The sequence below is a fragment of the Salvelinus sp. IW2-2015 genome, linkage group LG20 (assembly GCF_002910315.2).
Source record: "Salvelinus sp. IW2-2015 linkage group LG20, ASM291031v2, whole genome shotgun sequence".
In the NCBI taxonomy this organism is placed as follows: Eukaryota; Metazoa; Chordata; class Actinopteri; order Salmoniformes; family Salmonidae; genus Salvelinus; species Salvelinus sp. IW2-2015.
In genome coordinates this window covers 18,592,226-18,613,641 of record NC_036860.1, presented here as the reverse complement: position 1 = coordinate 18,613,641, position 21,416 = coordinate 18,592,226, and the positions used below count along the sequence as shown (strand labels likewise).

Here is a 21,416-nt window from a genome sequence, read left to right as displayed (position 1 = left end):
CTACTTGGTAGCAAGGCCCACCCACTGGGGAGCAAGGCCCAGCCAATCAGAATGAGTTTTTCCTCACAAAATGGCTTCAGAAATACTCCTCAATTTCATCAGCTGTCCGGGTTCCTGGTCTCAGATGATCCCACAGGYGAAGAAGCCGGATGTGGAGGTCCTGGGCTTGCGTGGTTACACGTGGTTGCGGTTGTGAGGCCGGTTGGACGTACTACCAAATTCTCTAAAGGCGGCTTATGGTAGAGAAAGGAACATTTAATGGCAACAGCTGTGATGGACATTCCTGCAGTCAACATGCCAATTGCCCGCTCCCTCAAAACTCTGTGGCATTGTGTTGTGTGACAAAACTGCACATTTTATAATGGCATTTTATTGTCCCCAGCACAAGGTGCACCTGTGTAATGATCATGCTGTTTAATCAGCTTCTTGATATGCCACACCTGTCAGGTGGACGGATTATCTTGGCAAAGGAGAAATGTTCACGAACAGGGATGTAAACATATTTGTGCACAAAATTTGAGAGAAATAATATTTTTCTTTATTTGAAAAAATTCTGGAATATTCTATTTCAGGTCTTGAAACACTTAACATCAGTGGAGGCTGCTGAGGGGAGGATGGCTCATAATAACTTCTGGAACAGAGTGAATGATACCATTCAACAGATTCCGATCCAGCCATTACCAAGAGTCTGTTCTCCCCAATATATATATACACTCTGGGCTCCGACATTGCTTGTCCTAATATATCTTTATTTCTTAATTCCATACTTTAACTTTTGATAACCTTGTGTATTGTTGGATATTACTGCACTGTTGGAGCTAGGAATACAAGCATTTTGCTACATCYGCAACATCTACTAAATGTATTTTTTATTTAACATTTAACTAGGCAAGTCAGTTAAGAACAMATTCTTATTTACAATGACAGCCTAACCCGGCCAAACCCTAACCCATTTTGCTACATCCGCAACATCTACTAAATGTATTTTTTATTTAACATTTAACTAGGCAAGTCAGTTAAGAACAAATTCTTATTTATAATGACGGCCTACCCCGGCCAAACCCTAACCCGGACGACGCTGGGCCAATTGTGCACAGCCCTATGGGACTCCCAATCACGGCCGGTTGTGATACAGCCTGGAATTGAACCAGGGTCTGTAGTGATGCCTCTATCACTGAGATGCAGCGCCTTAGACTGCTGCACTCAATGAACAGGATGCGGTAACATACAGTACACAGGAGGCCAGGCCTCTGTCTTTTTGTCTGTGTGTGTGTCTCTCTATCGTTCTGTCTGTCTCTCACCCTATCTCTGTCTGTCTCTCTTTCTCTCTCTCCGATTCTCTCTTTGGTGCCAGCTGTCTGCCACACATGAACAGGTAGAGATGGGAATGAGAGAGGGAGCGGCCCAAGGACACCCTGATAACAAAGAGGAGTGTGCAAAACCACACTCTTTCTCTCTTTTTCTCTCTCTTTCCTCAAACATAAAATTGTACTGAATCACAAGTGGACACAATCATATTCACTCTGTATTTTATGTTTTTACATCATCAAATGTTGTGTGTAAGGCTTGGTTCTAAGTAGTTCATTTCACCAGGCTAATGGAGTTTGTTGGTGTAATTACCAGAGTAGCCTAGATAGAAGACAGTCATTCTCCACATCATTTCCTTGTTAGCTCAAACTCCCTCCAGTGGCTAAACAAGATACAGTACATACTCCCCTGGAGGACTTGGCACAATGGAATTGAAAAGATATGTAGCATACCTCAGGGGATTTAATCCATTCAATATCACAGGAAGTATTTTTCCCACATATTTATGCAATCCCAGGTATCATGTTATATGTTCCTGCTGGTCTGGACATATTCTCATGTGAAAAATGTAATAGTGCAATACCTGTGTTATTCTACTCCCATAACTCAAAGCATGCACAAAGACCTATTTATGACAGACAGTTGTCTTCAAAGCATGCACAAAGACCTATTTATGACAGACAGTTTTCTTCAAAGCATGCACAAAGACCTATTTATGACAGATACAGTTGTCTTCTTTAATTATGAGTGGGGGTCATGTCAGATTGTGATTGGGGAGCTGAGGTCACCAGGGTCCTCTTCACTTTCATCTGGGGTACTGTACTATAGATATAATCTGGTTAAAAAACGGTGTTCAATCTGGTTTAACATAGCTACTATAGACATGCCCCTAAACATGTAGCTAGTTGAGGTCACCAGGTCTTTTTCACTGTGGTGTACTTGTACCTTAGAGACCTGCCCCTAAAATGTGAAACTCAACCCTTCTCATGTTCCTCTCAGTGACGTTTAAGGTAGAAATCAAATCTCAAGGGTTCATCTGTCACAAAGAAAACAAGGCAAAAACAACATTGATCAACAAAACAATGTAATGCTTCACAAAACTGTTTTTCTCCCTTTCCGAGATTTGGTCACGTGTGGAGCTGGAGGGCAGGGACAGCTTCCTCCTCTCAGAGTTTGGAGATCAGGGCATCAGGCCAGCATGAGAAAACATTTAGAAGAGAGAGAAGATTTTGAGGGGAAAAGAGTGAAAGAAAGGGAAGTTCACAATGATGTCTCTTTTCCCCAGTGTCTCAACCTGTAGAGACACCTGACACTACTGAGTGAGTAAAAGCATAACCCTGTGATGGCAGCAAGGAATAAAACAGCAGATAGTAGCAGAAGGTTGAGTGTGAGAGGAATGTGCAGAGACAAATAGGACACAAACGTTTCTTTGTCACAACAGACAGAGACACAGAGGAGGGACAGTCACAGGGCACAGCACACAGTCATCTCTGCCCGGGGTAGGCTGTCATTGTAAAATAAGAATTTGTTCTTATTAACTGACTTGCCTAGTTAAATACAGTTAMAATTATTTGATAATGATGTTAGTTCTGTGTGTGTTATAGACCATAGTTACAATGGTGAGGTGCCTGTGTTGAACCAGTTATATTTAGAATCTAATAATAGATAACAGTTATTTGTCATTTCAAATACGACTCTGCTAAAAACTTACAGCCTCCCTTCTTCACATTTCAACATGTGAACTAGTTTTTTAAAATCAGCCTTATAAATAACGGGCCATATGCCCTTGCATGTGCAAGCCACTAGTTGTCGCTCGACTTACGGTCAATTATCTTTGGTCCACTTGATGACGGGGCACGCTTAAGTGCTCGTCCAGAGATACTTAGAAAGGAGTAGGATACTCTACTGAAGCAACTGGTCCTCCCTTGAGATGCGGGTTTCGACCGAGGCCACCACGGTAGCTCGAGTAAATAAAGAACGGTTGTCTTACGTGGGCACCGGTTGAGGGCTTGTTCTAACTTTAAATTGTAAAAGGAATGGCTAGTTATTTTAGTAGCAACCGACTGGGTTATAACGTTAGCTATCTAAGTTTGTGTGTTGCTGTAGCTACCATTAGCTAACTGGTGAGAGGTGAGTTTGTAATGCTGTTTGTTATGTCTCGTGCCTTGATTGTCATCCACGTGTGGCTACTGGTTTTTAATTAGCTCCCGGACTAACTAGCAGTCAGCTGATTAACTAGCAAGCAAGTGGCAGATTAGCCTAGGCAGCCGATAGTGGCTAAGCTAGTACAGTAGCGGATGCAAGCGAGACGTTATCTCACTCTTCACATGTTTGTTGTCAATTATAGCCTCTTCGCTCCAGGATACCTGTACACACAGCTCCTGGAGCAGAGGCTATGCCAATTCTAGTTTTGGGGCACGATGACGTCAATTCCAAACATGGCCAGAKAACTGTCCATGTAACGTCAATGAGCTAGCTAGCTAATGAACATTTTATTAGGCTAAAAACAAACATGTTATTCTTGCCTATCTATACGGCATCAACTTTGCTCACGTTGCATTGTATGAAGCCACTTGTTGCATTCCCGACATTTTCTTGCTTTAGTATGCATAATCAACTAGCTTAGCTAGCATGCATTTGCTAACATTTCATCCTTCACTGTGTGTATGTGTGTGTGTGGATCTGAATGACGTCTGCTGCACGTGGGCAGGTAGCTAGGTAGGAAGATAGTTACACAAATTGAGTGACACATTCCAAACCAGTTTGTAGGATCAATGACCAGTCATTTGTCATGCATGTGTATGGAATTTAACTTTTGACAGCTGTTTTCTCATCTTTTGTGGACATGCAAGCAAAGAGTTCCCTAGTCTCACTACATCAACTACCAACCAATTCTCATGAAAAATAGAACATAACTCATGCAATCACAGTGCTTTGACATCCATCAAACACTGATTTGCATCCTGCCATCTGATTTCCTGCCATCCATCCCCTCAACTTCTTTACAGTGATCTGCTGTGTTAACTTCATGCTGCTTGTTTGATAAGTATCACCCCATTACATCTCAACCTCCTGCATGACTCCCCCCATAATCATCTGGCCCTCAGTCCAACTGCATGTGTCCTCCCCTTGCCTGAACTGAGTGGGCCTCCACTAAACTGCATGCGCTCTCCCCTGAACTGAACTGAGTGGGTCTCCCCTCGGCGCGCTTGCTTTTCTGTGAGTGCTTCACTGACCATGGGGAAGGACAGGGGAGGTAATGCTATGGTTCTGTCGTCGAAGAGGCCGTGCCACGGGTGGGGGGACCACGGTCGCGACCTGGAAAAGCTGCGTTCGGCCCTGGAGGCAGAGAAGTGCCATAACCATCAGACTCACCAGAGGTTCTCCCTGGAGCTGCGTCRGCTCCGCGAGGAGGCTGAGAGGGAGCAGCAGCGGGCCCTGAGGGAGCTGACGGCCAGGCACGAGCGACAGAAGGCCCTGGAACTCCAGCGGCTACAGGAGGTGCTGAGGAGGGAGCAGGCTGCTGAGGTGAGACACCTGCTGAGATCCAAAGGACAGGAGTTAAAGGCGGTAGGCACTGGGCTGGAGAGGGAAGCTGCCACCAGGCAGGCCAGGGAACTGCAGCGCCGGCTGGCTGAGGAGGCCAACACAACCATCACCAAGTCTGGGTGGAAGAGCAGGGGGGAGAACATAGACAGAGAGCCTGGTTGTGTCTGCAGCGGTGCCAGCTACCGTAAGCTGGAGCAGCTGCTGGTGAGGCTGCAGGTTACGGATAGAGATGGAGAGCAGGCTGTGTTCCTCCAGCGTCTCAGACAGGAGCTGGACCTGGAGAAGGACCTCTACCTCGGCCACCTGCTTGAAGTCGACGGACATGGACGACGACTAGGGACCAGGGAGGTGAAGGAGAGGAACCAGAGCTCCTCCAGGGCTCTCAAAACCAGGCACAGGGCTAAGAGCTGTGTCCATCTCCTCAGCAGCACCACCCAGGACCAGGAAGACCACTCCCATCGCAGTGGGCCTCCACCACTGGCCCGCTCCAGGTCCCTTTCCCAGAGCTCCAAGAGTCCCTCATCCCCTCCACCCAAGAAGAGAACCAGGAGAGAGCATATGAGCGTGGCTTCAGGAAGGAACCTCAGTGCAGCTGCCCGCTGCTCCTCTCCCCTGGCTGGGGACACCTGTCGAAGCTCCAGCCCCCCTCAGACCACATCCTCACCCCATGCAGGCTGGGACCTCCAGTCTAAGTCGCCTGGGTCAGACAAGTCCTCGCCCTCCAAATACTCTGACAAAGACAACATGGAGGACAACATGGAGGTAAGCTGCTTCATATTTGCATTTTCTCACCCCTCTTCCCTTTGACTATAGGTTGATGAGGTCATTTGAGGTCACCTTTCTGGTCTCATTATAGCAAATGCCATGGCTTCTCACTTTCTAGTTTGCAAATGCATTGATTTTGATGATGTAATGTGTTTCTGATTTGTTATTCAAGTCATTTGGGCATATGCTTTAATAATGCCAGCACAGGCTTTAGAAATGCAACCTTGCATATTTTTATTTTGCTCAATGAGCGTGTAAGATATGCAGTATAAAGCAAAAGCAATCCTTATAGTCATCGTCTTGGAAGGAGATCAGATAAAAGCTCAAGGAAATTGGATTAGGTCCGCTGGTCATAAACACCATGTCATTTCAGCAATCCATGACACCCACCATCACATATTGTTCTGAAATAGTTTATTGTAGTTAGAAACAGGTAAGATTAGCATTCCTGCAGCATTATTTTGTTAGCTTAATTTCTCAGATAAAATTAATTGATTGCGCCCAAATTTGCCCTTTTTTGATTTATAAGATTCAAATATAGTACCCAACATCCAATGTTAGCCAGGAGTAGCCACTTGGATTGCAGCTAGATAGCTGCGATGATCCGGTGTAAAGGTCCAGAGCTTGTGGTAGGAATCCGGAGATGTGGTAGAGAAAAAGCAGTCCGATATGCTCTGGGTTGATATGTGCAAACTGGCAGGTATTGACCGAGCTGAGGCTGGCTGGTGTCCGAGTTAACAGCGAAGACCGCTAGCAGTGGATAACTGACTACTGGTTAGTAGCTAGTTAGCTGGCTAACTTCTGATGGGGGGGGGGGTTCCGGGTTCTAAAGTATAAAAATAGCAGATCCGTACCACATTGGGTGAGGCGGGTTGCAGGAGAGTATATTCAGTCCGTAGATTGAAAGTGAGATAAAAAAAAAATATATATATATATATATATATATATATGAAAAAAGAGAAACTATTTACACGGGACAAGACAAAACACACATCCGACTGCTACGCCATCTTGGGATGTAGTCTAACTAGTCTAAAGCAGGCCAGTTTAATTACCTTCAGAAGTCACATAATTTGTTTGCAGTGCTCCTCCTTGTCTGGCAGTGCTCCTCCTTGCACAAAGGCGGAGGTAGCGGTCCTGCTGCTGGGTTGTTGCCCTCCTACGGCCTCCTCCACGTCTCCTGATGTACTGGCCTGTCTCCTGGTAGCGCCTCCATGCTCTGGACACTACGCTGACAGACACAGCAAACCTTCTTGCCACAGCTCGCATTGATGTGCCATCCTGGATGAGCTGCACTACCTGAGCCACTTGTGTGGGTTGTAGACTCCGTCTCATGCTACCACTAGAGTGAAAGCACCGCCAGCATTCAAAAGTGACCAAAACATCAGCCAGGAAGCATAGGAACTGAGAAGTTGTCTGTGGTCACCACCTGCAGAATCACTCCTTTTTTGGGGGTGTCTTGCTAATTGCCTATAATTTCCACCTTTTGTCTATTCCATTTGCACAACAGCATGTGAAATTTATTGTCAATCAGTGTTGCTTCCTAAGTGGACAGTTTGATTTCACAGAAGTGTGATTGACTTGGAGTTATATTGTGTTTAAGTGTTCCCTTTATTTTTTTGAGCAGTGTATATACCTGTTCTGAAAGTCCCCAGAGTCTGCAACACCACTAAGCAAGGGGCACCACCAAGCAAGCAGCACTATGAAGACCAATGAGCTCTCCAAACAGGTCAAGGACAAAGTTGAGGAGTACAGATCAGGGTTGGGTTATAAAAAATATTAGGAACTTTGAACATCCCACAGAGCACCATGAAATCCATKATTAAATAATGGAAAGAATATGGCACCACAACAAACCTGCCAAAAGAGGGCCGCCCACCAAAACTCAGACCAGGCAAGGAGGGCATTGATCAGAGGGGCAACAAAGAGACCAAAGATAACCCTGAAGCATCTGCAAAGCTCCACAGCGGMGATTGGAGTATCTGTCCATAGGACCACTAAGCCATACACTCCACAGAGTTGGGCTTAACGGAAGAGWGGCCAGAAAAAAAGCAATTTCTTAAAGAAAAAAATAAGCAAACACGTTTGGTTTTTGCCAAAAGGCATGTGGGAGACTCCCCAAACATATGGAAGAAGGTACTCTGGTCAGATTAGACTAAAATTGATTTTTTTGGCCATCAAGGAAAACGCTGAATGTCAACTCTGAATGTCCTTGAGTGGCCTAGCCAGAGCTGTTCAGCAACGATCCACATCCAACCTGACAGAGCTTGAGAAAATAATGGGGGAAAAACTCTCCAAATACAGGTGTGCCAAGCTTGTAGCATCATACCCAAGAAGACCAAGGCTGTACTGAGTAAAGGTTCTGGATACTTATGTAAATGTGCTTTGTAGAGGTCGACCGATTTATGATTTTTCAGCGCCGATACCGATTTATTGGAGGACAAAAAAAAAAGCAGATTTGTATTTATTTATTTGTAATAATGACAATTACAACAATACAGAATGAACACTTATTTTAACTTAATATAATACATCAATAAAAATCAATTTAGCCTCAAATAAATAATGAAACATGTTCAATTTGGTTTAAATAATGCAGAAACAAATTGTTGGAGAAGTAAAAGTGCAATATGTGCCATGTAAAAAAAGCTAACGTTTAAGTTCCTTGCTCAGAACATGAGAACATATGAAAGCTGGTGGTTCCTTTTAACATGAGACTTCAATATTCCAAGGTAAGAGGTTTTAGGTTGTAGTTAATATAGTATTTATAGGACTATTTCTCTCTACCATTTGTAYTCCATATACCTTTGACTATAGGATGTTATTATAGGCACTTTAGTATTGCCAGTGTAGCAGTATAGCTTCCGTCCCTCTCCTCGCTCCTACTTTGGCTCGAACGAAGAACACATCGACAACAGCCACCCTCGAAGCAGCGTTACCCATGCAGAGCAAGGGGAATAACTACTCCAAGTCTCAGAGCGAGTGACGTTTGAAACGCTATTAGCGCGCACCCCGCTATCTAGCTAGCAATTTCACATCGGTTACACCAGCCTAATCTCGGAAGTTGATAGGCTTGARGTCATAAACAGCGCAATGCTTGAAGTGCGGTTTGAATGAATTTTTAYGAGCCTGCTGCTGCCTACCATCGCTCAGTCAGACTGCTATATCAAATCATAGACTTAATTATAACATAATAACACACAGAAATACGAGCCTTAGTTTCYGGATTCGACCATATTAATGACCTATCATTTAGAATACAAAACGTTTATTATTATCGCGAATACCCTGACTCTGCGTGCAATGAACGGAAGAGAACTGACACAATTTCACCTGGTTAATATTGCCTGCTAACCTGAATTTCTTTTAGCTAAATATGCAGGTTTAAAAATACGTACTTCTGTGTACTGATTTTAAGAAAGGCATTGATGTTTATGGTTAGGTACACGTTGGAGCAACGACTGTCCTTTTTCGCGAATGCACACTGCATCGATTATATGCAACGCAGGACACGCTAGATAAATTAGTAATATCATCAACCATGTGTAGTTAACTAGTGATTATGATTGATTGTTTTTTATAAGATAAGTTTAATGCTAGCTAGCAACTTACTGCATTCGCGTAACAGGCAGGCTCCTCGTGGAGTGCAATGAGAGGCAGGTGGTTAGAGCGTTGGACTAGTTAACTGTAAGGTTGCAAGATTGAATCCCCGAGCTGACAAGGTAAAAATCTGTCGTTCTGCCCCTGAACAAGGCAGTTAACCCACTGTTCCTAGGCCGTCATTGAAAATAAGAACGTGTTCTTAACTGACTTGCCTAGTTAAATAAAGGTGTAAAAAATTATTATTATTATTTCTTAATCTGCTAAATCGGTGTCCAAAAAGTAACGATTTCCGATTTGTTATGAAAACTTGTAATCAGCCATTCCGATTAATCAGTCGACCTCTAGTGCTTTGTCATTATTGGGTATTGTGTGTAGATTGATTAGAGGGAAAAAACGATTTAATCCATTTTAGAATAAGGCTSTAACTAGAAAAGTCTAGAGGTATGAATACTTTCTAAAAGCACTTTTAGATGTCTCATGGTAGGGTGGGATATGCAAAAGGGGTCAAATTTGAGAATGTTTATCTCTTGAATGTTTTGGAATTCGGGTCCAAAAAGTCACTTTCTGAGCACTTCTACAATGGGCAAATATGTATGGAAGGTTTCGTTAAAATCAAAATGGGCGCTGTCAAAAACGGATTGAAATCAAAATCATTTACCCAGTTGTCTTGCATGTTTGAACTGCTGCTGGCTGACACTCTGCTCTTTTTCTCTAGCTGTTGTTTTCCTATCAGTGCTCCCCGCCCCCAGTCGGGTTTCAATTAAAGATTTAAAGAGGTCATACGCAGAGCGGGTGGGAGATTGGGGCTGTATGAGAGGAGAGCATGTTAGGGTTGGTTCCATTCATTGCCAAGGTCACGCTCACCCCAGTGCCGTGTAATTAAAGTTTTAACTGATGAGAAAATGGGGTGAAATGCAGTGAGAAGGAAAGGGTGTATCTGTTCTGTCTTTGTCTGGAGAGGGATGTTCTCTTGCTCTCCCTTTCTGTGCTATAGGCCAGGGCATTCACTTTCCGTTTTCTTGCAGAGGCGGTTAGTTATGACATGCAATAAACATGTCTCCTACAGTATTTGTTATTTGCTAAATCATTTCAATCATTCCTCCTGGCAATGTGCCTCAGGCCCTGCAATGGTCATGACCAGGATGTACAGAATGAAGCAGAGAAATCCTTGTCATCATGACAGGCACCTCTTATCCTCCTGAGGGATTTAGGCTACCAGGGTTGGTGGAGCATGGTGTGGGGATCTGTGGAAGGAGTGATAAAGCATTCTGTTTAATTGAAACAGTGACCGGAGTCTTAAAACTTGGCTTCAGACAGAGGTCGACAGGCCTCCATTTTCATTTTGATTACTCAGTCAGGTGCCCAGAAATAGATCTGCTTTAATGGGATGACATGCTCACTCACCCTCCCTAATACTGGAGAGTGGAGAGACACACGTGCAAACCCATGCTGCTGCGTATTATTACTACACATCTAAATGCATGGGTTCTCTAGCCAGCCAAGCTCCAATCTGTCTGCTCCAGCTAGCAAGAGCAGCTAAAAGTGATGCATACACTATTACAGTGCTGAATTTCCCCTTTTTATAGCTTCAGTTAAATTGCACAGACCAGAATACATGATCAGTCACTTTGGAAGGAAGGCTCTTATTTTTAAGGCAGATTCTAATTTCTCTAGCTGGAATATATGCCCAGCCTTGCCTCAAAATAAAGTGCAGATACCCAGGAGAGGGTTGAATTAAGCAGCAATTAGCTAATACATTATTGAATTACTAATAAGTTAAATTCAAAACCAAGACAAATATTGCACCCTAAATTCACAACTACTTTGTATGAGGCTACAGCAATGTTATGTTTATAAGCTGGTCGGCTACACCACTATTCCAATGTTTTTTGTTGTTGACATATTTCAAGATGTTATTGGTAGATACTCTCTTTACGTGCGCTCTAAACGTGCCGACCCTATGGCATGCTATGTAAACCAGTGGAATCAATCCTTAATGGGGTGATTTGATCTGCGGTCACGTCTCCTTGTTTGAGTTGCTTGGGGATGGGAGAGTGACAGCGTTCTGGGCCAGGTTATAGGTCTGGTAACTGATCATCTGCTGCTTGCAGAGTACTATTTAAACAAGGAAGGTCTGCAACTCAATGTGGGGGAAAGACCTGATATTGCTCCACCATCATTCAGTTAGAAATCCCTATCTGGAAGGAGTCCAACTTTGATATGTMATTTCCTCCTCATGGAATGAGATTCATATTCATTGGACGGCCACTGCAGCATTTACAACTCTCCCCTCTGCCTAGCTACAACTACAGTACGTAAGTCAGTCAGCAGGTTGCTGCCTGCTATAAACCAGGACAGGGTTTTGGCTTCAGCAGCTCACCCCAATTTGTCTGGACTATTGACTGTATGGTTAGTTCATGCTTGGCTATGAGTCTGCCTAGGTTTGTGTTCATCTCCCTGGGAGTACTGTCTCTCCCTYTGTTTGCACGATTGAGAAGCAATTAGTAGAGTAGCTGAATGGTCTGACTCTCAGCTTTGATAGATATGAATCTCAGCCAGCTGAGCTGCAGGATCATATGACAAGTTAATTCGCAAGACACCTGGGTGTGACGGTGACGCTGTGTGTATGTTGGTATTTGTGTGTGTGTGTGCACAGTATGCCATCGCTCTGCCTTCAGCCAGCCTTCCTGTGTAGCAGTGTGTGTGTGCCTCTTCGACAATCAATAGGCAAGCAACATCATTCCAGCGTCATCTCCGTGGAAACCAGCTCGAGCTGCAGTTGTGATTGGCCACCTCCCAGAGGCTGTCTTGATGTGATAGGAGGATAGAATCCCTTTCTTCCCACCCCCTCTCATGAACACAAACGCACACAGTCACACAGTTTGTTTTTCCCCTTCAGTTGGTCATCATCTTCCTTCACCTTAATGTTGTTATATGGGAAACGGGAATTAGACAGTTCATTGAGCCTCGTTGTTTTTAGCAGCAGCGTCAACAAGGAGACCGGCACAGCTGGAGACCACTTGCATCTCAGCCAGCAGAGCGGGAGAGAGAGGACTGGAGAGGAGGTTGGACCTGTTAGTTAAACCAGTAATTTTCACCTGATCTTGTTTGCCTTCACACACACAATATACCAGCAGTACTTCTTCTGTGCTGTCGTCACAGAGAGCCAGAGTCAAGCTCATCTTCTAAGTGACGTACGAACTGCTAATGACTAGGCTTTCCTTTCCTGTTCCCGTTTTGTGGATGAGCAACAATGACAGATCCATCCCTCTGTGGCGTACGGAGGAGTGGGGAGGCAGCCTCCCTCAGTCAACCTAGCAAGTAGGACCCGGACTCAATCTGCACGCTTCACTGTTCTTATTAAATAGGATCACGGGGAAGTACATGCATGATCATTGCATAATTTCTACTGCAAATGCTTCATTGTTTGGTGTCTGTGCATGGACGTGCTATAAGAAGTGTTTGTCGTGAGTACACAATATCCTGCAGTATTTGAAGACTGTTTTTTTGTGGGAGACGTCATTGAGGGCATTTTTCCAGCCCCCCCTAAAAGTTCAAATTTTAAAGGAGGAGCTCTCTGGATTTTTTGTCTTGAGCTGGTTTTCTCTTGGAAATGTTGTAAGGAATATTTTATAAAAGGAACCGAATGAGGCAGTCTACCACTTAGTGCTATTTCTGTCACCGTGAAAGCGCCATCTTAGGGGTCTGACTAGCTACATTAACAAACTTATGAGGCGGCTGTGTTCTGTTACTGATGAGCCTGGTAATTACATCGCTGAGCTTACTGATCTTTTCGTGTCGGACACTTGAACTCAGCTCAGACCAAGTTACTACACCCCCACCACCCCTTTTGTAAACTTACTGAAGATCAAGGAAGAGAAAGAAGGGGACAGGAGGGTGTCAGGGTAAAAAACAATTATCCTTGGTGGAGGCTGATCCATGATAACCTCCACCCCCCCCCAGCAGTGAATGACAAGATTGTGTCGCCCTTGCCCCCCCTGTTGGGCCTATTGATTTCTGCTGCTAATGCACTGCCGCTGCCTGCTTGTGACAGTAGAGAGTAATGTATGACCTGTGCACCAGGACCGAGCAGCCACCGGAACCTGAACCGGAGAAGCCTGCGTCTGCAGTGGATACAGACATGGAAAGGAGCAGTCGTGGAAAGGCTGAGGCCCCAGGACAGCAGAACAGGGAGAGGGATACTACGACAGAGGAGCAGCCGTATACTACTTCTACCAAGGGTGACTTAATGGACAAGGAACATCTAGACCGTGCCACTGTGACACCCACAGCATTGCTGGGCAAGAGGCATCACTCGCTCTATGAGGACCTCAACGACTGCGAGGTGGACCGGTTTCGCAAGGTAAGTCCTGGACTAGAGTATGTTGTGATGGTGTACCTGTAACCCATCTCTACCTTTTTAATCCCTGAAATAGTTAAAATTCCTCCAGAAAAGATACACTGGACCTGTAGGACCCCCTAGAGTTTTGCGGCATCGCTGCAAAGTATTGGCTGTTGCATGCATGGATGGTCTGTTAATTAGATTGAACTGCTTATCTGACGCAGATTTCCTGCAGTTTGAAATGGGCCAGTTCTCTCGCAACTCTGCATAGGAACTTGTATGAGTATGTTGTCAGTTAAGCCTGTATGTTTAGGTTGTCATTGAACGTCCTGATCTGATCCTGCTTGAGTGCTATCGTAGGCAGCCCTGTTTTAGGTTGTCTGTCAATGAATGAACTGCCAGTTTGAGTACTGGTCTGAAGCAGGATTGTTTACAGTGGGAGAAAATGAAGTATTATGGTCAGAACAAGCAAGGAGGTGGGCCAAGCATGAGCTAGCAAGATCCTATTGGCGCATTGTAGCATGTATTTGCATATTTCCGTTAGGGAATGTGCACACTTCAGAAGGAGGCAATCTCAATTCTAAATTCGACCTTGCAGTCCTGCTAAACAACAAAACAAATGTAAMATTTTGGCAAAGCGTCATGTCTCAAACGTAGTGCACTATATTCGTAACAGATTCTTGTAGCTTTGGTAACTGAAACATTGAGATCAGATGTTTCATTGATGAAAACATTTGCAGAATGTCGGCCCAGTTTCACTCAGTTCCGTCCTCTACCACTACCGTCGACTAGACTTCCTCTCACTACCGTAGTTGGTGATGAGAAAACGTCTAAACGGATGCTTCAGCTTTATAGCCCCTGTGACGTGTCAGGGTTACCCTATCTGTCTGTGACTTCACTGTTAGTTTTATACTAGTTTGGTTGAGAATATAACCATCGGAATGGAGGTAGCCTATTAAAAATCACTTACAGTTGAAGYCGGAAGTTTACATACACCTTAGCCAAATACATTTAAACTCAGTTTTTCACAATTCTTGACATTTAATCCTAGTAAAAATTTCCTGTCTTAGGTCAGTTAGGATCACTTTATTTTAAGAATGTGAAATGTCAGAATAATAGCAGAGTGATTTTATTTCAGCTTGTATTTCTTTCATCACGTTCCCAGTGGGTCAGAAGTTTATATACACTCAATTAGTATTTGGTAGTGTTGCCTTTAAATTGTTTAACTCGGGTTAAACGTTTCGGGTAGCCTTCCACAAGCTTCCCACATTAAGTTGGGTGAATTTTGGCCCTTCCTTCTGACAGAGCTGGTGTAACTGAGTTTGTAGGCCTCCTTGCTTGCACACACTTTTTCAGTTCTGCCCACAAATGTTTTATATGATTGAGCACCACAACATGGTGCTGCCACCCCCGTGCTTCACGGTTGGGATGGTGTTCTTCGGCTTGCAAGCCTCCCCCTTTTTCCTCCAAACATAACGATGGTCATTATGGCCGAACAGTTCTATTTTTGTTTCATCAGACCAGAGGACAAAAAGTACRATCTTTGTCCCCATGTGCAGTTGCAAACCGCAGTCTGGCTTTTTTATGGTGATTTTGGAGCAGTGGCTTCTTCCTTGCTGAGCGGCCTTTCAGGTTATGTCGATATAGGACTTGTTTTACTGTGGATATAGATACTTTTGTACCTGTTTCCCCCAGCATCTTCACAAGGTCCTTTGTTACCTTCAGGTGTTTGGAAATTGCTCCCAAGGATGTGCCAGACTTGAGATCTACAATTGTTTTTCTGAGGTCTTGGCTAATTTCTTTAGATTTTCCCATGATGTCAAGCAAAGAGGCACTGAGTTTGAAGGTAGGCCTTGAAATGCATCCACAGGTACACCACGACTCAAATGAAGTCAATTAGCCTATCAGAAACTTCGACATCATTTTCTGGAATTTTCCAGGCTGTTTAAAGGCACAGTCAACTTAGTGTATGTATATTTCTGACACACTGGAATTGTGATACAGTGAATAATAAGTGAAATAATCTGTCTGTAAACAATTGTTGGAAAAATTACTTGTCATGCACAAAGTAGATGTCCTAACCGACTTRCCAAAACTATAGTTTGTTAAAAATATATTTGTGGAGTGGTTGAAAAATGAGTTTTAATGACTCCAACCTAAGGGTATGTAAACTTCTGACTTCAGCTGTATAATTAATTTGTTGCCATCGTAAGGTCATGCACTACTCATAAAACATGAGCCTTTCTTGTTCAGAAACATAAACTGTCTCATACTGCCATACCGTCCCCAAAAATGTATACTTAGCAAGAGAGTTGACCTCAACCCATATTTAACACCGCTGCAGACTTCCATTGAAAGTCAATAAGGGGAAGTTTGGAACCCAGAAGATCTCTCTCATAATTGGCATCTACTCGCAGCAAGTTGACTAACTAGTAGGATGAGTGACATGGTGATGAAGTCAGTTGTGTTAAAAACGGGGGCACGTGTACATTGTTTATATTTTAACTTTATTTAACCAGGCAAGTCAGTTAAGAACACATTATTATTTTACTATGACAGCCTACCCTTGCCAAACCCTCCCCTAACCCGGACGATGCTGTGCCAATTGTGAACCGCCAAATGGGACTCCCGATTACGACTGGTTGTGATACAACCCGGGATTTAACCAGTATCTGTAGGGTCGMCCCTAGCACTGAGATGCAGTGCCTTAGACTGCTGCGCCACTCTGGACACCAAGGGTTGTTATGCACACTCATACACACAGTCTAGACACACTAAGTGTTTTCTTGTATTGTGCGTGTCACCTTTCTGTGTCCCTACATTTATGAATATGTACTAATAGGTTATTAGCGTAGAAAGAGCTTGGATTCTGGTTATGATTGAATTCTGCGGTTAGCAGCAATTGCAAAACAAAACGTGAGAGAAAATAACTCGGCTCTTTCCAAGCATCAGTAGCCTGTTTTTCATATGGAACTGAATTGCTGTTGGTGTTTTTTTTATTGAACTGTAGTGTACTACACAAAACAACACTTGCTGATTTATTTAGGGAAGGATGGGGCAGAGATAGGTGGAGGGATGGATAGAGGAAGCAGGAGGGAGGGAGAGTTTGAAGAGCAGAGAGAGAGAGTCTTCCATGTGAGTTCCCCTGAGATGGTCTGTTTTGATGAGGAGAATATGAAGCTAGCTTTCGCGTGTGGCAGTCGTGAGGTAGGACAATCCCCCGCCCGCCTCAGCTTGACCCCACTATGACATCTCTCTCCTCCCTCCCAAATATCTGCTGAGAGTAACAGAAGCACTCCGTTTCCCTGCAAGGGGAGTGAAACCAGACTACTCAGCTTTTGGAGGAACATTCATTCATATTTAAAAGCCCATTGTACAAGTACATCAGGTTAGCTTTTTCTTTTTGGTCTTAAAATCGTGTTGGGATTTTCTGAGTATTTCAGAGCTAAAAAATGATCTGTCAATGGGGGACGTCTGTTGCGCTCTCTCAGGATACTGGATGCTGGCCACTGGCCTCTCTGCCATTGCTTATCCTCATAAACAAAGCAATTAAGTCTCAATAGAAAACAAATATACTGCACCACAGACACACACACACATGGTGGTAGATGAATGGCCATCTGGCCACAGGAGCTGAGAGGGAGGGAGCATTTAAATGATGCATTAGCAATTATCTGATAGTCCTTTCAGCCCACTGGGAGGTGATCCCCAAGTATTGTTAAGATGGGAGGTTCTGTCAGTTTTTTTAGAGATTACTATTTATTTTCTGGTTACATGTGGTGCAGAGTGGGCAACCTAGTGCGTGTCCTTATTCCCCCTTTACCATTTCCAGCCTTGTGTGCGGCGTGTGACATTATAGCCCCCAACCCCCACCCAGCTGTTACAGCGGCCTATTATTCAGGAGGTGTGTGTAGAAAAAGGAGTCTATTGTGTGAGATGATGCTGTCGACGTTCCTTTGGATCTCCAATAAACCTCTGGGCTGTGATCAAATGTTTCATATGAGGCAACAGTATAGAATGTCACCTTCTTATTGAATAATGATGCGTGGAAGGGTACAGAGGTATAAATATCATACACCCCCCCCCCCCCCCCCCCAAATGCTAAATCTCCTGTGTTATTGGTAATGGTGAGAGGTTAGACTGTCTTGGGAGGTATGATCTTAGTGCCTCTATTCATGATTTTCTGTAATCATGGTAGCATCCACATTATTGTAGAAGTGATCAGAAACCTATTCTATTGTTATTTAGAATAAACGGGACTTCAAAATGACATACATTATTTACCATTCATTTCTATTGAGCACAACATCTGAAACACAACCAAAACAAACTGCAAATGCATCCAACAAGTTTGTAGAGTCACAAGCTTGATGTAGCTTTGTCATTGCGTGCTAGGAATATGGGATCAAATACTAAACTTTTGACGACTTTAGCACACACAGATGTGAATTTTTTCCAAATACTTATGACACCTTCCAATAATGGGACTAGATACAGAAAGTGCTTACATTTTCTAAATGGTAAAACCGATATATTAGAAAATGCCCTCAAATAAAAGGTGACATTCTGTACTGTCGCCTCAAATGAAACATTTGATCTCAAATCAAATGCTGGAGTATAGAGCCAAATTATACGTTTATACGTAGCTTCACTGTTCAAATAAATATGTATAGCGGCTGCCGTTTTACGGGCTCCTAACCAACTGTGCTATTTTATTTTTTCCCCCATTGTTTGTAACTTATTTTGTACATAAAGTTGCTGCTACCCGTCTCTTATGACCCGAAAAGAGCTTCTGTACATTGTAACATCGATTACTCACCTTGAACTAGACTAAGATCTTTTTCTGGTGCGCAATGTGTAATATTAAAGAAATCACAAGGTATTGCTCGCCTAAGGTAGAGTACCTCATGATAAGCTGTAGACAACTCTTGGTAGATGGTGTGTTCATCTATTATTCATAGCCATCTATTTACCACCACAAACCGATGCTGGCACTAAGACCGCACTCAACGAGCTGTATAAGGCCAAAAGCAAACAAGAAAATGCTCATCCAGAAGCGGCACTCCTAGTGGCGGGGACTTTAATGCAGTCAAACTTAAATCTGTTTGACCTCATTTCTACCAGCATGTCACATGTGCAACCAGAGGGAATAAAAAACTCTAGACCACCTTTACTCCACACACAGAGACATATACAAAGCTCGCCCTCCATTTGGCAAATCTGACCATATTTCTATCCCCCTGATTCCTGCTTACAAGCAGAAATTCGAGCAGGAAGTAACAGTGACTTGCTCAATACGGAAGTGGTCAGATGACGCGGATGCTACTCTACAGGACTGTTTCACTAACAGACTTTTCCGTGATTCATCCAATGGCATTGAGGAGTATACCACCTCAGTCACCGTCTTCAACAACAAGTGCATTGACGTCGTCATCCCCACAGTGGCCGTACGTACATATCCCATCCAGAAGCCATGGATTACAGGCAACATCTGCATCGAGCTAAAGGCTAGAGCTGCTAGCTTTCAAGGAGCGGGACACTAATCCGGACGCTTATAAGAAATCCCGCTATGCCCTCAGACGAACCATTGAATCCTATTACACTGGCTCTGACGCTCATCGGATGTGGCAGAGCTTGCAAACTATTACGGACTACAAAGGGAAACCCGGTGACGCGAGCCTACCAGACGAGTTAAATGACTTATGCTCACTTCGAGGCAAGCAATACTGAAGCATGCATGCGAGCACCAGCTGTTCCGGACAACTGTGTGATTACGCTCTCCGTAGCCGATGTGAGCAAGACCTTTAAACTGGTCAACATTCACAAGGCCGCAGGGCCAGACGGATTACCAGGACGTGTTCCTCAGAGCCTGCGCAGACCAACTGGCAAGTATCTTCACTGACATTTTCAACCTCTCACTGACCGTGTCTGTAATACCTACATGTTTCAAGCAGACCACCGTAGTCCCTGGGCCCAATAATGTGAAGGTAACCTGCCTAAATGACTACCGCCCGGTAGAACTCATGTCGGTAGCCATGAAGTGCTTTGAAAGGCTGGTCATGGCTCACGTCAACACCATCATCCCGGAAACCCGAGACCCACTCCAATTTGTATACCGCCCCAATAGATCTACAGAAGACGCAATCTCAATCGCACTCCACACTGCTCCTTCCCACCTGGTCAAAAGGAAAACCTATATGAGAATGCTATTCATTGACTACAGCTCGGCGTTCAACAACACTCTTGCCCTCAAAGCTTATCACTAGGCTAAGGACCATGGGACTAAACACCTCCCTCTGCAACTAGATCCTGGACTTCCTGACGGGCCGGCCCCAGGTTGTAAGGGTAGGCAACACAAACAAAGTTCAAATGCCTCTCCTGTGAAGTCGTGACTTGCGACATACACCTAGTTTCCTGAAACGGGTCATATATACAGTACTAGTCAAAAGTTTGGACTCACCTACTCATTCCAGGGCTTTTTTTATTTAGACTATTTCCTACTTTGTAGAGAATTCCAAAAGAGTGCAATGGGTGGCTACTTTGAAGAATCTCAAATATAACATATTTTGATTTGTATAACGCTTTTTTGGTTACCAGATGATTCCATATGTGTTATTTCATAGTTTTGATGTCTTCACTGTTATTCTACAATGTAGAAAATAGTTAAATAAAGAAAAACCCTTGAAAGAGTTTTTTTCCCCCCATTAGTTTATTTAGTAAAAAAAATCTTTACTCTTTTTCTTGAACTGCATTGTTGGTTAAGGGCTTGTAAGTAAGCATTTCACGGTAAGGTCTACAGTATTCGGCTTATGTGACATACAATTTTATTTGAAGTAGGGGAGTGTAGATTTCCTTATTCCCTGTAGAGTAGACCAAGCCTACAGGGAAATTAATGCATTCATTATTTTTCGGTTATATCTTGACAAATGATTTGCTCCAATGTGTGTATCATCAGTTTGTATTTTTTAATTTTTTATGGCCATACAGATTTACAATGTGAAAATGTTTTGTTGTGCAATAGAATGTTCTAGCTCCATATTCCAGCCAGCTAAATGTGTCCTGCCTGCCTGCTTCAAAAGCTGTGGAGTTTTAACTCAATTCCGCATTGCTGTAGGGCACTATTCATGATTCATAGTCTCTCACTGTAGCCAAATTTGTCTCCCTTCTCAATCCTGAAACCTTTTAGAGGGTTTGGTATGTTATTTAAATAAAATAAAAATCCCCCACACAGCCAGGCACAGATGCTAGACCTAACGCTATTGTGTTTTGTATTTTATCAGTAATGGTTTGAACTGTATAAGTCAGGGTGATGTGGTCATGGTAAAGATTTAAAATCCCCAGAGGACTTAAATTTAACAATGGCTCACAGGTGTCAAATTGGTATTGTTTGCCACTGCTGGCCACTGTTTTTATGATCTGCTTTGAAGAGTAGTTTTAGGGGATGAGTTTAACATGATGGGGCTATGAGGCTGTTTGATGAAACGCCTGAGGGAGAGCCTAGGGGATAGGAGTGACTAAGCCCCCCAGTGCTGTTTCCTGAGCCCCCCCCCCCCCCCCACCACACAAGCGCACACACGCACACACCTTCTCACCCACTGTGTTCATCAAACAGAATTAATCAGTCTCATATTCTGAAGAAGAATAATCTCATGTTTAAAAAAAAATCCTGTCCTTCACCTTGCTGTCCCATTCTAATTCATCCCCCTTCCATTTTGCAACTTTCTGACTCCACAGGCAGTTGTTGTCCGTCAGCCTTAGTGGCTGGTGTTGGTGTTAGTCTGGTGTGACCTGTGGCTGGACAGATGTCAGAGCAGACCTTCCTTGGTGATCTAAACTCAMAGCACCTGTC

General features: G+C 43.8%; 1 protein-coding gene across 1 annotated transcript in view; it reads left to right on the top strand.

Moving 5' to 3' along the window:
• Window positions 1-3,204: 3,204 nt before the first annotated feature.
• Window positions 3,205-21,416, top strand: part of LOC111981851 (peripheral-type benzodiazepine receptor-associated protein 1-like) — a 168,374-nt gene continuing 150,162 nt past the window's right edge. Inside the window, exons 1-2 of the mRNA XM_070449720.1 lie at window positions 3,205-3,438; window positions 4,161-5,619. Of these exons, the coding sequence (XP_070305821.1) occupies window positions 4,546-5,619 (1,074 nt within the window). The 5' untranslated portion in view covers window positions 3,205-3,438; window positions 4,161-4,545. The remainder of the gene's footprint in view (window positions 3,439-4,160; window positions 5,620-21,416) is intronic.